The sequence below is a fragment of the Lactuca sativa genome, chromosome 6 (assembly GCF_002870075.4).
Source record: "Lactuca sativa cultivar Salinas chromosome 6, Lsat_Salinas_v11, whole genome shotgun sequence".
Lineage (NCBI taxonomy): Eukaryota > Viridiplantae > Streptophyta > Magnoliopsida > Asterales > Asteraceae > Lactuca > Lactuca sativa.
The window spans coordinates 137393471-137411262 of record NC_056628.2 but is presented as its reverse complement, the minus strand read 5'-3'; the positions used below and the strand labels follow the sequence as shown (position 1 = coordinate 137411262).

General features: G+C 33.2%; 1 protein-coding gene across 1 annotated transcript; it reads right to left on the bottom strand.

Moving 5' to 3' along the window:
- Positions 1-15024: 15024 nt before the first annotated feature.
- Positions 15025-17379, bottom strand: LOC111882510 (uncharacterized). Its single transcript, XM_023878872.2, has one exon. The coding sequence runs from the start codon at positions 17377-17379 to the stop codon at positions 15025-15027; it is 2355 nt and encodes a 784-aa protein (XP_023734640.2).
- Positions 17380-17792: the final 413 nt, after the last annotated feature.

The window sequence follows — 17792 nt, the reverse complement described above, 5'->3', positions numbered from 1 at the left end:
TGTAGACTCCTTACGGTTTCACCTTTAAACCCTAGTTGGATAATCTTTCCTTAAAGCAATCCAAATCCTTACCTTAGATAAGCCTTGGACGATTTTGAGCTATCCTAAGCCCTAGAATCCGTCCATCCCTTGTCCCTTAAGGATTTACAGTCTAAAGTGTAACTATCAAACAATTGACAGTTTATACCCTCTTATTTAATTAATCTCTTTAAGTCACCAAATTAATACTAATTAATTTATGACTTATATTAATCAAATAACAATATTATTATTCCTTATATTATTCTCATAATATATTAATAATATTTATTCTCTCATAATAAATCATCCTATCAAGTTGCTATGGTGAAGGCAACCCAAAAGGACCATGCACAATCGGGTTCAAATACTTGCCTAATATAGTTGCAGCCTTAGACACTATTCCAACAGTCTCCCACTTGGATAAGTCTAGTAACTATATGCACAAGTACAATTTGATTTGCAATCGTAGCTCTCAAAGACGCTGTCAAACTCTGATCTAATCAATCTTGTCCTTTAGATAAGGGATCGTACAGTCCTCTTTTAGATATCATGCTGAAAATTCTATGGAATGATTAGTCAAGCATTTAGGTTTCTCGATCTCCGATTTATTTGACATAGAACTTAATCGAACACATTAATTCAGTTCTGACTGGGCCCGGCACATAAGTCAAATCAAATCATCGAGCGGCCGAGATATTGCTTTTACCTTCTTAGGATAAAAGTTACAGATAAACTTTGACTTATATGCATTTACTTATTCATTAATCAATTATACACAACAATGCGTTTTATAACACCGAGTTACTGATGCGTTTTCGCATTATCAATGTACAATCAATTAACAAATAACAAACCATATATCTAGGTTTTAAGACTATATGATATTATCGTCTTGCGATCACCCTTTTATATCATATTCCATAAGGTGATTCCAGCAAGCACGGGTTTGTTCCAATGCTCAAAACCAGTTCATAAGCACTCATGAACGTCGCAACAACCCTTTGCTATGTATAATACCATTTAGACAATCTACGCACCAATTCACGACAATCTTCATTCATATCTACTTCCAACATATGAACGATTGTGGACAATTTGAATAGTTCGATTATTCTTAATAAACTCAATTATTCTGGAAGTCAAAACATGCAAAGTGAAACAATAGTTAAACATTTAACATAAGACAGTAACATTACTCATAAATAAAACTCCTTTATTTAATCATCAAATGTTAATTACATTTATCTATTACACGTTTCTAATACTATCTAATCTATGCTAATATCATCCTTCAGCCCAATACTCCTAGCATGCTGCAAGTGTACACCCATTAAGCGTCATTTTATAGGCCGCAACCTTATACCCACCTTATAGATCGGCTTCGTGAATGAGGCCTACTAACGGTAAGACTAGCATTTTAGTTATACATACATACATATATATATATATATATATATATATATATATATATATATATATATATATATATATATATATATATATATTAATCTTGTAATATTATATTAGTATAGGGTTGTATTTTAAACTTTTAAAAAATCTAGGGTTTGAAATTTAAATTGTCTAAATTAAAACTTTTAATCACAAAACATAAATTTCAAAACTTGAGGACAAGTTTTAAACATTTAAAACATGGAGGATCAAATAACAAATAATTTTAATTAACAATTAATTCCATAATTATCCATATTTGATTTATTCAAGATTTCTTGCTAGATAATTACCAATTTAATCAAAATAATTAATTAATTATCATATAAGGAAATTAAATATTTTATTAGTTGATAAATATCTTTAATTAGATCAAGATTATAGTCATATATATCAAAAAATCGGATTAAGGTTGATCTAATATGATAAAGGCAAGTTTCCATAAGATAATCATCAAAAAATCCCGAATCTGGCCTTTCCTGACGCTTGGACTCGCCGAGTGCACTAAGGGACTCGCCGAGTCAAGCCAACTCGCCGAGTCCACTATGGAACTCTCCGAATCCATGACTCAGAAACACAAAAATCGAATTTTACAAATAAGATTCAAACAAACAAGCAACAATTTAATAGAAACCAATCTAGGCTCTGATACCACTGATCGGTTTTAGCCATAAGAACTTTCCTATGTGCGCATGCAAAACCCTAATGCTTGGATCTAGGCTTTATAATTAAACATGCTTTGAATCCAAGACTTCTAATGACTAATTAGGTATAAGAACAATACAAAATCAGATCTAGAAGTTTACCTTTGAATCTCTTGTTTGATCTTGTTGTCTTGGAGCTCTAGAGTCACAATTATCACTCCTCTAATGGCTTACAAACACCAACTACCAAAGAGGATGATTTGAGAGAGAGGTTTGGAGGAAATCAGCCAGGGGTACTCAACTTTAGATGAGATGCCGATTTCCCTTGCTTAAGGGGTCTATTTATACTTGTAGACTCCTTACGGTTTCACCTTTAAACCCTAGTTGGATAATCTTTCCTTAAAGCAATCCAAATCCTTACCTTAGATAAGCCTTAGACGATTTTGAGCTATCCTAAGCCCTAGAATCCGTCCATCCCTTATCCCTTAAGGATTTACAGTCTAAAGTGTAACTATCAAACAATTGACAATTTATACCCTCTTATTTAATTAATCTCTTTAAGTCACCAAATTAATACTAATTAATTTATGACTTATATTAATCAAATAACAATATTATTATTCCTTATATTATTCTCATAATATATTAATAATATTTATTCTCTCATAATAAATCATCCTATCAAGTTGCTATGGAGAAGACAACCCAAAAGGACCATGCACAATCGGGTTCAAATACTTGCCTAATATAGTTGCAGCCTTAGACACTATTCCAACAAGAATAGCCTGGCAGTATGTATGATAGGTGTTGTATGGTATGTGGTACGATGGGGGAACTCACTAAGCTTTGCACTTACAGTTTACAGTTTTGGTTTCAGGTACCTCTTCATCAAAGGGGAAGGAGCTGGCGCGGTAGCGGCACATCATGCACACACACTGGTTTCCGTGTTTACAAGATTTCTCTGGGATTTATACTCTGATATTTCGATTGGTTGTATGATTTGGCTTTTAGACATGGCTTACGTTGTGATGTGGTTTGATCAAACAATGTTTTTAATTATTAATGTTTTCTAAAGTAATGTTTTAAAAACGAAATTTTTGGACGTGAAAATTGGGTCGTTACACAGTTAACCACACACGCTCCATTAACGACTCATAAATAAACAATGTGCGTTTTCATTGATTAGTATACGATTTCACTTTTTTTTTCTAGGTAACTAGATTGGGATTTTAGATGGTTCTAGTACTTTATATCATTATACTTTGTTGATTATTTGAGATATTGAAACTGATTTGGCATATTTGGTTATTTAGGGAAGCCTTTTTAGGGTTAATCATTTTATGATTCCCTACGGTGCCTTTACAGTAGAAGTTCTTAATCGAGCTCTTCTAAGGCATTGGTTTTATATTAGGCATTTCTTTTATATTTGTGGTAGATATTTATTGTTCCCTATAAATAATAATTAGGTTTACTTTTGGTGTAGGCTTTTTACCAAATTAGGGTTTTTCTCTGTATGTTCATGAGATAATCAATATACAAAAACCCTTTATCAGATTACTTGCATATTATGGTGATTGATTCTTGATTGTTCTTGATATTCCACATTCGTCATCTCGGGATTTGTTCTAACAATTGGTATCAGAGCAGGAGACAGTGTGATCAATACACATTCCTTCTGTGTTAAGAATTCTTTAGGGTTTCCGCTTTTATCGAATATAAAAGAAGTCGTCTTCGTCCTGTCCATGGTAACTCTTTTTTTGATAAAACCCTAATATCAAGTTACAAGTCTGATTCTAGCGGCTCACCATGTCTCTCGAAGATTCTCAAACTAATCCCATCAACATCTCTAACAGTATTGGATCCACTACCAGGATTCCCATTCTTTACACTCAACACTATGAAGTATGGGTGCACCACTTTGAAGATTATGTGGTCGGATCTGAAGATAATGGTTATCTCATCTGGGAAGCCATCATGCTTGGGCCATTCGTTCATTCTGGAATAAACACAACTGTTAAGACTCAAAAAGAATATAACAAGCTGGTGGCAGACGAAGACAAGATGTCATAGGATGAGAAGGACAAGTTGCTAAGCAATGTGAAGGCCATGAGAATGATTAGATTCGCCTTGCAATCTGACACTTTTCGGTTAGTTGGTTCATGCACGATGGCCAAAGAAATCTGGGATAGGTTGAAAGAACTTTACTCAACCGATGAAGATCTAGAACACTCCATTCAAACCCTGCTGCTCTCTAAATTTGAAGTTTTCGAACAAAAACCAGAAGAAAAATTAATACAAACTTTCAATCGATTCAATCATCTCCTAAGTAAGATGATCAAGCATGGAATAAAAAGAAAGTTGATCGAGCAGAAGGTAACCTTCATGAACGGTCTGAGACCAGAATGGATGTTGTGGTTTCAACAGTGAAAGCTCATGAACAGTTTAAATCTTACTCACTAGTGAAACTTGTGTGAATACTTAAGTCCCATGAAAGTGTGGTAACCAAGGAGGCGAAAGTTGTTTCAGGTGTGGGATCGTTGGCCCTTGTCTCAAAAGGAAAGAATATTGCAGAAGAAGGAGAGGAGTCGGATATATCTGAGTGTGACCTTACAAGCGAAGAATATGCTATGATGGTCACCAATCCAAAGAAGTTTGCACGAAGAAAATTTCCTGTCAATAAGAACCGAAACTGGCAGGGAAGTTACAGTTCTGAGAAGGTGAAAGATGAACCGAAAATTACTTCTCAAAAGGATGATGACAAGAAGGAGAGCAAGCTTACAGGAGACTTTGGGTTCGACTGCAATTACTGTCACGGCAAGAACCACTTAGCCAAAGATTGCATGCTAAGGAAAATGGCTGAGAAAAGAGATGGTGAAGACAATGAGGCGTACTACATGCAAAAGTTGGAAGAGATCAAGAAAAAGAAGGCTTCTAACAGTTCTATGAATGCCTTGATTGTGCAGGAAAATACAGAAGAAGATGAGTTCGGTGGCGTTAAAGTTTGGTCAACCGATTATGAAGATGAAGAGGTGAGAAAGCCCACTCATGGAAAAGCTTATGTGGCAAAGGATGCAAGTTTGGCAGGAAGATGTTTGATGGTCATAGCTGGTGGATCAACCGAAAGTCCAAATAAGGAGCCGAACCAAACTGAGGACAAATGCTTTGCAGCCAAACCCATGAGCGAGAAGATCAACGACTGTGATCGGCTGATCAAAAGGGTACACTCTATCCTTGAATCACTTAAAGTTCCAGTAACAAATTATGAAGAAGAATTAAATGAATTAAAATTTAAATTTTCTAACTTAAGTGGTAGTCTCATACAAACTCGCTTAGCGAATTCTAACCTAACTGACCAACTCAGCAGGGTGTCTTCAAAAAGTGAGGAGAGAAGGATGTGGATTGAGCTGAAGGAGGCGGAGTTAACTAGGGCTAGGGATGAAAGTATTTATTTGCAACGAGACAATTTAAATTTTTTGGAACAAAGGACTGTTTTTTTAATTGCTAAGCGCTTATATACTAATATTGCTCAATTGCATTTAAGTTGTGAAATAGGGAAAAAGATTCATAAGATGATCTTACCCTTCCTTGAATTTAAGAAGGATGAGGTCATTGCTGAGTGTGAATCAATAGTGTCCTCAGAAGAGACATCCGACGCTTACAAAATTGGACTGGATAAAATAGAGACCTTCATTGACTCTAAAGAACATAAATGTATGCTCAAAAATCTTTTAGATGAAAATGATAGTTTAAAAATTAAGTCTGAAACCATTCAATCATTTGACTTGTCCAATGCTAAATTAATTTCAGAAAATAAAATGAACATAGAAAATACGTCTGAATTTGATGAAGAAAGTGAGATGAGCGAAATTTCAGTTGAAGACGTGGTTGATTGCTCTGAGTTCATGAAGAGCGAAACCAAAAATGAGAAACCCCTCATTTCTTAAAATTCGGTGGAATACGCTCGCCTGTCAAATGACAAGCCACAGAAACTCAAGGAGAAAGCAATGGTTTATATTAAGGTTCAAACTGTGCCGAATCAAGTCTATGTTGTTACAGGAGTCACTGCAAAACAAACGGCAGAGTTAAAAATCTTAGTTGGCAAAGACAATGCTGAAGGGTGCGACGATTACTTCTGGTCAGCCCCTATTGAAAACGCAGACGAAACCATTGGCTTATCTGAGCAAACTTCATGGAGAGTTAAAGGAAGATACATTGTTGAACCTATCAACAAACCCTCTAGTTTCGACAAACCAAGCACAAGTTGAAAAAAAGAAATCCCTAAAGAACCAATGAGAGAACCAGGTGTTCCATTTAAGACAACCAAAACTCAAAAGAAAAAGCCAAAATCAAGTTTTAACATTCACAAATCTCAGAAGGAGTTAGCTGAACAGAAACGCCAAAGAAATCAAAGATACAATAAAAATTTGAATGAGCGAAAACGTTATTGGCATTTGGCAATCTCAAAATCCCAACTACGTACCTCCTGAGAAAGAATCAATTGAAAAAGGAAAGGAAAAGCTAAAAGGAAAAGAAAATTTCAGTCTAAATTCCTACTATTCCAAAGCTCAGAACCAAATGTCTAGTTTTGGTCCAAACGTCAAGGCTAACAACCAATCGTCTACTTTCGGTTCCAACATCAACACTCAGAACCGAAAGTCATCTTTCGGTCAAAAGTCTAGTTTCGGTCCATCCAACTCCTAAAGAAAATTCAATTCAGTGAAGGACATCAAAGGAAAGGGAAAGCTTGATTCTACTTTTGATATCAATAATAAGAAAAAGTCACCTAACCCTAGAATTCAAAAGAAAACACCAAAACCATCTAACAACACACACATCGAATACACTAAAATTTAAACAAGATAAAACCAAAATCAAGGTGTATACCATCAAAAGAAAAGATCAATCCACTCTAATAAAAAGAACTTATTTGGTTGATGTTTCTACTGTAATTCCTTTTTCTGTGAAAAACTCACAAGGACCTAAGAAACTTTGGGTTCCTAAATCTGCTTGAATTTACAGGTGATAAGTGACGAGTAGTTCGATGATGAATGGTATATAGACAGTGGCTGATCACGTCACATGACAGGAAGGAAGGAAGAGCTGAGGGAGTTTCGGTCCCTAAAGGATGGTGGATGTGTGAAGTATGGCAATAACTCATATGGGACAATCAAAGGATATGGTATGATAACCAACGGAGACTTCTCGATTCGAAAAGTAGCGTATGTGGAAGGATTGCAGCATAACCTCATCAGTGTGTCACAATTAGTTGTGGGAACAGGCTTGAAGGTTTCATTTGATGATGAGGGCTCTGAAATAATTGAGAAGCAATCCAAAAAGGCTCTGTTGAAGTCTGAACGCAAGGGAGAGGTGTATCCTTTGAATCTCAACCCAATTCGAGGAAAACCAGCAATATGCTTGTTATCAAAGGCAAACACTGATGAAAGCTGGTTGTGGCATCGACGCCTATCACACCTGAACTTCAAAGACATTAATAAGTTGGTGCTTGGTGACAACGTTCGAGGACTTCCTCTTCTCAAGTTTGATAAGGAACATCTGTATGCATCGTGTGAGATAGGAAAACAAAGTAAAAAGAGTTATCCCACACGAATCAACACAAATATAGTTGATGCTCTTGAACTTCTGCACATTGACTTGTGTGGACGTTCGGCTATCGAAAGCCTCGGTGGTAGTAAGTTCATTCTTGTCATTGTAGATGATTTTTCATGCTTCACCTGGGTTTTCTTTCTTAAACAGAAATCAGATGTGACGCCCAATTTGAAGACGTTCATCAAGCAAGTGGAAGTACAGCTGAGGAAGCTGGTGAGAAACATTAGAAGCGACAACGGGCTGGAATTCAAGAATAAAGAGTTTGAGGATTTTCTGGCTGAAAAGGGGATATCTCACAACTTCTCGGCCCCTTATACCCCACAACAGAATGGGATTGTTGAAAGATGAAACTGTTCCCTATGTGAGGCAGCCAGAACCATGCTAAGCTTCGCTTCTCTACCACTATACTTTTGGGCTGATGTAGTTGCAACTGTGTGCTACACTCAGAACCGATCCTTGCTTAACAAAAGATTCTCAATCACTCCATATGAGATTCTGAACAATCAAAAGCCTAATGTTAAATTTTCCGCGTGTTCGGTTCAAGGTGTTTCATCTTTAATTCAAAAGAGAACCGCAATAAGTTTGATGTCAAAGCTGATGAGGGAATTTTTCTTGGGTATTCGCTCACTTCAAAGGCATACAGAGTTTTGAACAAACGCTCCAAACGAAGTGAAGAAACATATTATGTAACCTTTGAGGATAATTACATGAATAAAATTCAAAGGAGCAAAAGTTCCTTGGGGGAAATATTTCTAGAATCAAGACAAGTCTCGGTTCCAATATCCAACTTGTTTGAAGAGTACATTCGTCTATTTGACGAGCCAGAGAAAGCAACACACTCAGAAGCGAAAGCAGCTGACAACAAAATCGACAATCTCAAAAAGATCATAGATGAAGCTGCCAAAGAAATGGAAAGTGAACCTCCTAAACCGACAGGAGGTCAATTCTCCGATGACTCTCCAAACAACGGCTCAATGTTCAAAGGGGAGAGTTCATCAGCACCAAAGACAACCGAAATGTATTTCGAAGGGGAGAATCCAATTCCATCATCAACTCATAAGGTCCAAGCGAGGGGGAGCATACAACTCCAAACCAACCCAATCATAGTCCAATCAAGTGGGAGAATTCGACTTCCACAGAGGATGAAAGCTCTGATCCTGACACAGGTTATACTTCGCCAGTCGAGAGGGAGAAATGCCAAGAAGATCGGAAATCGTCATCTTCATCGGTTTCAACATCTAGATGGAGATTGTTGAGTATTTGAGATATTGAAACTGATTTGGCATATTTGGTTATTTAGGGAAGCCTTTTTAGGGTTAATCATTTTATGATTTCCTACGGTTCCTTTACAGTAGAAGTTCTTAATCGAGCTCTTCTAAGGCATTGGTTTTATATTAGGCATTTATTTTATATTTATGGTAGATATTTATTGTTCCCTATAAATAATCATTAGGTTTACTTTTAGTGTAAGCTTTTTACCAGATTAGGGTTTTTCTCGGTACGTTCATGAGATAATCAATATACAAAAACCCTTTATCAGATTACTTGCATATTATGGTGATTGATTCTTGATTGTTCTTCATATTCCGCATCCATCATCTCGGGATTTGTTCTAACATACTTTTAATTATATTATGTCCTATCAAATCCGTTCAGCTAACAACCCTCCACCATACAAAGAAGCGGTGGGTGAAAAGGACACCCATTCAACGGTCATTTTATAGGTCGTTTCCTTATACCTCTCTTAGAGTGTGGCTTCGTGAATGAGGCCTACTATTGATTCTACTAACTTTTGTTATACATATAGTATTAAAGTTCTTATACATATGTATAGGGTGTATTTTAAACATTTTTAATCGTCAAGGCTTAAAATTAATTTTAAATTAAATATTAATTAATTAATCTTTAAACCAATTAATGATTTATCCATACTTCTTAATTAAATCATTTAAATAAACTATGGATTTAATATTTATCTTTTGGTTAACATTAATTAAATTAAATATTAAAATCTGTTAAGGATAACTCCATTCAGTTATCTTATAATTGGATAATTACCTTTTATTGTAACGTCCCAAAAATTTATGACCAAAATTTCATTTTTTTTGTGTTAGTAACACCATTAACCAAACATGTTTATAAAAATCATAAGGGAAATCACAGTATGTCAACAATCATCCAAAAACACATCAGGTTCAAATAAGGCGAGAAATCATGGTGTGTGCGATGCGATCATCCTGAGCTCTTCCCCTTCGAACTGGAAGTACCTGAAATATGAACTGAAAACCATAAGCACAAAGCTTAGTGAGTTCCCTAAAATATTGTATACCATACATATACGTCAGCTCAAGGCTGTACCAGGTCTATTTCACCCCCGAGTCTATTTCAACTTACATGTCTGCTCAAGGCTGTATCGGGTCTATTTCACCATCGGGTTTATTTCACCCCCAAGTCTATTTTAACTCAATTGGTATTTTTCAACCCTACATGTCTATTTCACCCCGGGTCTATTTCACCCCATATACATATAGAAAACATGCATACATGCATGCAACAAGAGTCACAAAGACAACAAGCACATACAAACCCTAGTATCATATAGTATAGTGAGCAAACTCACCTTAATCTCTTGATAAACAAATAGATGCTCGGGCTGCTGAACTGGAGAATCCATGCACTAATCAATAAAATAAAACCCTAATTAATAATTAGGTCATAAACCATAACCGAGAATCTAATTCATTAAACCCAACTCCTAGGGTAAAAGACCATTTTACCCTTCCCCTTAATCGGCCCAAATAACTGTGGCCCAAACAAAAAGCACCCGAAACCCAAAATAGCCCAAACCTTCTAAGCCCATATTTGGGAGTATGCTGAGCATACCCAAATTGTATGCCATGTGTACTCACACCGACCAAAATATGGGGTTCGAATCTAGTATGCGCAACGTATATAGAAGTACGCCCGACGTACTGGTCTGTGAACCAATCCTCGTATGGATGGCTTAATCCCTTAAGACTCTTTCATCCAAACTTGATATCTACTCCGAAACAATGTCTTAATCCATAAATTCGGAAGCTTTAAGCTTATGCATGGCTTAATAAGCCCCAAAACCCAATTTTAACACCCTAATCTCATGAAATGAACATCAAGCCTTGCATGGTTGAGTAAAACCCATAAAGCTACCATTTTTATGCACAAGGGACCTAAAGAACACTAAGATCTACCATCCTGAGCTTCTGGAGTAGATTATACTCACAAGAAACAACTCAAGGGACCAAAATATGCCAAGAACTCTAAACAAGCTTGATCTAAGAGATGAATTAACAAGCTTGAAACTTTATACCTTCTATGACATGCCAAGATGGTGAAGATTCTGGATCTTCAAGCTCCACTCCAACCAATGCTTGATCACCAAGCTCCTACTTCTTCACAATGCACAAAAACGCCAAAAGTTTACTAGCAAAACTCAAAAAAACATAAGGAAAGGCTAGGGTTTCGTGGGTAGTCTTTAGAGGGAAGGAGGTTGATGAGGGGGCAACCTCAAGATCCATAATGACAGTCAAATAGGGGGAAAAACCTAAAAATTAGGGTTTGTGGTCTACTTACGTGCGCCCGATGTACGCCACCAACCCCTACGTCCAAATTAAGGGAGTGCACCCAACGTACTCCATGTTACGCCCATCGTAACAGTGACCAAAAATTCAAACTTCTTAAAACTAAATCCAGATATTGAAGAGTACCTGAAACTCGATCGTTACATTTATAATATTCCTTTTATTCAAATTTTAGGATTTCAAATTACCTAGTTATTAAATTCAGATTTTATACACTTAAAATAAAATTAAATACTAGCAATTATCCTATCATTTGAATACGACAGTAAAATTCTGATTTTATGTGATCATCCAAATCCCACGACGTGGCAAAGGATTGCTCGCGTTGTGGCATTAGTTAAATTTGTGATTTTAACAATTTTCTGGTTTCATCAATTATGCACATATAATTTTAAGATATGGATTTGATACCACCGATAGAATTTTAAGGTTACAAAAATCAATATACTTGTGGAAAATATCTTAACACTTAAGGGTACATGCAACCTAAGGATCTATGTCTTCATAATTAATAACAACATACTATGGAGCTTTTAAGAACCCTAAGTATAATCAAATTAACTAATTAGGTTAGATTACATACCTTGATATTGTATTAGTAAATAATATCTTTGAATCCTTCTTGATTTTGGAAGCTAGCACCAAAAGTATGATGTCTCTAATGGTTCACACCTAAAACCCTAAAAACCTTAGCATGAAGAGGAGAAAGGAGAGATGAGGGAATTTTATTTCTCTATCTTGTGTAAGGTAAAATCTATGAAATTATGGAGTCAATGAGTCCTATTTATAGTTTAAGTAACTTGCAAATAAATCCATTTTGAATAATTGAATAATAAACTTAATTCCTAATTTAAATTTTTTTTCCTTATATGCAACCAAGAGACTTTTGGAAGCCCAAAAGAGCTCCACAAAACCGTTCATGCTATGGACCTTTCAGAAGTTGACTCTTTTGTCAACTATTGAACAATTACAATTAGTAAATGAATTATCTATTTCTAATTAATATATTAATCATATAATATATTAACAAATCATGTATCACAATTTCCATTTGAATTATTAATCACATAATAATCTAATAAGTTATCTCTCTCTCTCTCTCTCTCTCTCTCACACACACACACACCTAATATCATTTATAGCTATTTCTGGTTACGAGAGCAACCCAAAAAGGACTTTGCTTCTAATTACAAATTAATACAAATTTAGTTATGAGCTTAGACACCTTAATCCAACACTGATATCCACGAAATATATTTGGATTCACATTTTCATTGTCACCGACAACATATGTATAATTATTTAAAGATGTTAAATGTTGTTGTGGATGGTTATCTACAGTTGATATATAATAGTTAAAATAATTTATAAGAAAATGTCTTGGTTATGCGATATAAAAAGTGATACGATATACATAATATTTTATAATACGTTAAATATAAAAAATAGATGACAATTAAACTAAATTGACTTGTATATAAACAATTACAATTTGAAATGATGAACATAACATTGAATTTTCTTTTATTCAAATATAATTTTCTATTTTGCACTTGTCTTTAGAACCGTTTGAATTCATATGGTGTTTGTATCTTTATAACAATAATAATTCATGTAATAAACTTATAATGAAAACATGTAAAAAAAATTTAAAAGTGAAATTAGTAAAATGAAGATATTATAAATTTAAACATGTAGCTATACAAAAATAATGTTAATATATCAAAATGTGTTTTTACATGACCTAAGCCTAAACTGCAAATTCACAATTTTTTTTTGTTTATAATTGTATTAACTAAAAATTATATATACAACTTAATTGTCATATAACATATAAAAATATATATTATAGATAGATAAAATACTTAGTAAAACTAGAGTCTTATAATAATGGACATAACATTGAATTTTATTTTATCACAATATAATTTTCTATGTTTATGCATGTCTTTTGGGTCGTTTGAATTTATATCGTACTTGTATATTTAAAACAATAATAATTCATGAAATAAAATTATAATGAAAAATATTATAAAATTTTAAAAGTTCGATTAGTAAAATGAAGATATTCTAAATTTAAATATGTAACTATTTAAAAATAATGTTAATATATCAAAAAGTGTTTTTACATGACATAAGCATAAACTGCAAATTCACATTTCTTTTATTTGTTTGTAATTGTATTAAATTTATAAAATATAAATTATATATACAACTTAATTGTCATGTAACATATAAAAGATAAAAGATAAAGATTATAGATAAATAAAATACAGCAAAAAGCGAATTAACTACAAAAAATTAAAATCCTAGAACCCACCATTAAAACTATTATATCTCAAATTTTACAATATTATTATTTAACATTTCATTATTTTAATTCATCTAGTAAAACAATTCCTAATAAATAATTTTAGTGTGAGAAAAACACAAATTATTCATCAATATATTAATTTTATGGAGAAAAATATATTTACCTTAAATAATAAATGTTTTAATAATTACAATGTTGATTTACACATTTAATACAATAAATACTTTACATATATAACATATGTATTAATTAGTGGAATTAATTAATATTTATTAATAAAATATAAAAAATACCACATAATGACATGAACAATTTCAGTAATTCAAAAATCTTACATAATTACATGTATCAGACGTCTTGAGGAAGTAACATGTATCAAAATGATTTTCATTTATTAGTGTAGAGTAGTTGTAAAACCTATATACTACACGATTTTATTCTTAAAAGAAAAAAAATTACATATGAAGATTTAAAAATTTAGGAAGTTTGAATTTATAAGGAAATTGAATTATTGAAATGTAATTTTTAATTTTTTGTTTTTAATCTTTTTCATTTCTCTTTTAAATTTAAATAAATAAACAAAAAATAATTGGATTCAATTTAGAAATATAAAAACTAAAAGGAAAGTTACATTAATGAAATTGATATACTATTATTACATTTATTATAATTATTATATTTAAATATATTATAAAATTTAATAAAATGACAAGTGAGAAAAAATTAAAAAATCTTAAAAAATGATATGTGTCAAATGCAATGAAAACATAACATTTGGCAAAAATAATTTTGATTTGCTACGATAGACTATTAAATAAATAAGATAAAGTTACTGACATTAATTTTGGAGATGATCGTTTTAAATTTCAAACAATATATTTAAGGTTTCGTAATTAATTTCCAAAAGTTGAAAAGTTTGAAAATGTTATTTACAAATCAAGAACAACCGAAAAATATCATATAATTAATATAAATTTATTTTTCGTAAATAAAATATAAATAGTTAATAGAAGTGATTAATTAGTAAAGAAAAAATAAATATTTAAAACTTAATTAAAATTTAAGATGTAATATATATTAAATGATAATAAATGGTGGATCAAAATGGTAAAAGGCATGACAAAAAGATTTTAGTGAGATGCTTTTATAAGAAAGATTTTTTTTTGAAATGGTAAATATATTTTTTTCTTTATAGTGGTTGAATCAATAACCTCTTAATTAGTTGTTAGTTAAAATATCCGTCGTAATCAAGGGCGAAGCCAAGAAATTTTTTTAGGGTGTTCCTAATAACTTATTAAACATCCAAAAACTAGAAACATATATAAATTATCAAACAACCGCAAACTTCAAACATATATAGATTACAAATTCACTAAGGTCGTCGACGAGTTTTCATTTTATCAAACATATTGCTGATATCTTGATTGGCAACATCCGCAAAAACCTTTTTTTCGATATAAGCAACCAAATTATCATTCATCCATTGATCTCCCATTTTATTGCGTATCCTGTTCTTCACAATCTTCATAGCGGAAAACGATATCTCAACTGTTGCTGTTGAAACCGGTAACGTCAATGCGAATTTGATGAGCAAGTAAACCATAGAAAACACTTTATCCCTTTTTGTTTCAACCATCTTCTGTGCAAGATCGCCAAACCCATTTAGATTCAAAAACTCTGACGAATTCAACATATCGAGAATATAAGTTTCTAGTTGATCGTTAAGTATCTCCAAATCCATATCTGAAAAATCATTTGGATATAAACGAGCTAGCTGAATTAATTTGTTTTTATCAAAAGCTGCAAATGAGTTATTTGGATTGAGACACGCCATGAAAAGAAGCAATTTGGTGCTAGTCTCACTAAAACGACTCTCTAGTTCTGTGCGTTGCAAATCAATGACATCGTAGAATAACTCTACACGATAGTAGTGTAAGTTTGTCATCTTTGGATATTTTCGTCGTGACCGTCCAGGAAGTAAGAACATTGCATCCATGTTGCAAACCTCAATCTCGTGTTTTTTACAAAACAATGTAGTCTGAGTGAGCATAGAATCCCATCCACTATCCCTCAAATTTTGCAATTGCATCTTGCAAATTCTAACCAAGTTCATTGCATTTACAATATCTTGATCTTTCCTTTGCAATGCTTGGGACAACTCATTCGTAATACCCAATAATTTTTTCATGAAGTGCAAAGAAAATATGAAATCAAAGGTCTGCAAGGAGTTAATTAACATATCAGCTTCACATTTTTGTTCTGGGGTTGCTCCATCTTCCGTAATAATCTCAAGAACATCTAAAACGGATGGAAACAATGTAATCATACTTATCAAAGTACCATAATGGGATCCCCAACGTGTGTCTCCCGGTTTGATAAGAAATGTTTCTTGATTGAGGCCTCGACCGCTTATGATTTCACCTAAACCAAGTGCTTCAATAACTTTGGAAGCTTGTTGTTCTCGAAGACGGTCAAGACGCTTGCAAGAATCTCCAACAACATTCACAACATTGGTTAGCAACACAAACAAAGAAACGATTTTTGAATTATTTTTTGCCACCGCTACAAGAGTAAGTTGAAGCTGGTGAGAAAAACAATGAATATAATATGCACTTGCATTTTCATTCAAAATCAAAGTTTTAAGACCACCAAGTTCACCTTTCATATTACTTGCCCCATCATAACCTTGTCCGCGCAAACTGGAGATGCTCAACCCATGTCTTGAAAACAAATTATCGAGTGTCTCTTTAAGTATAATAGCTGCAGTATTTGGGACATGCTCAATACCTAGAAAGCGTTCAATTACACGACCTTCTACATCTACATACCGCAACACAACACTCATTTGTTCTTTAAGCGAAATATCACGAGATTCATCGACAAGGAGAGAGAAAAAACATTCGCCAATATCATTTATAATGAGCTTCGTTGTTTCAATTGCAGCTGCATGAACAATGTCTTTTTGGATATCTGGTGAAGTCAACTTTAGATTCAAAGGAGCATTATTGAAAGTAACATCTTTAATGCTTTGATTATGATCAGCTAGAAATTGCAACAACTCTATAAAGTTCCCTCTGTTAGCTGAAGTTTCACTTTCATCATGTCCTCTAAATGCAAGACCTTGTCTTAATAGAAATCGAATACAATCAATTGATGCATCCAATCGTATATCATAGTCTATTGAACTTTGTGTTAAATGCTTTGCAAACGCAACATCAACACGTTGTTTGTTGTTCAATAAATCCTTGCACTTGGACCAAGCTTGGTTGTGAACACTCTTGAAACCTCCAACATGTTGATTCAACTTTTCTTTATGTCCCCAATTTTCAAATCCCACACTAACAAACGTGTCACCGCCTCCTTGTGCTCCAACATATGGTTTGAATAAATAACAATATAAGCAATACACAGCATTTTGAGTTACACTATATTCTAGCCATGTAGAATATTCTTTAACATTAAACCAAGCAACATTAAATCTTCGTGGTTTTTTGCCAAAAAGAGTGTAAGGAAACTCGTGAGAGTTAGGTTGGCAAGGCCCTTTTAAGAGGTATGCTCTTCGAACTTCATCTCGAACATTAGGATCATAATCTAAAATCCTAGTCCTCATTCCAGGGTCTAAGGGAAGATCTGGTAAATTGATTTCCACACGGCTATGTTTAGAAAAATCAACATTAGATGCCTCTGATGAATCCGAAAATTTTCTCTTTGTTAAATATTTCTCCATGCCTGTTGAATGATAAGTGATTAATAAATAATAAGTAATTAATGAAAAATAAGACTTGTTTCTTCTAATAAATACAATAACTAAATAGAAAAATAAAAAGGAAATATAGGTTCTACTTGGTCTGTTCATATGTTTGCAGAGAAAAAAGAAAGAAAGATATAATAATTAACAAATATGTATATTCAAACATCAAAAAAGCAAGAGATAACAATTAAAAGATAAGTATATTTACACTGTGAGTTGTGACTTTCTCTTTTCACAGCATGGACAAGTGTACTGTATACAAGTGTGCAACAAAAGGAATTAAATAAACAAATGGTGGGGATCAGTTGCTATATCTTTTCCCATAATCTAAATAACATAATTTATACAATAAATAATAGGATCATAGGAATCGTATCTACTCCAATTCT

What these genes read in the sequence shown, in the direction of transcription:
- LOC111882510 (XM_023878872.2), bottom strand. Translation starts at nt 17,379, where the DNA reads ATGGAGAAATATTTAACAAAGAGAAAATTTTCGGATTCATCAGAGGCA.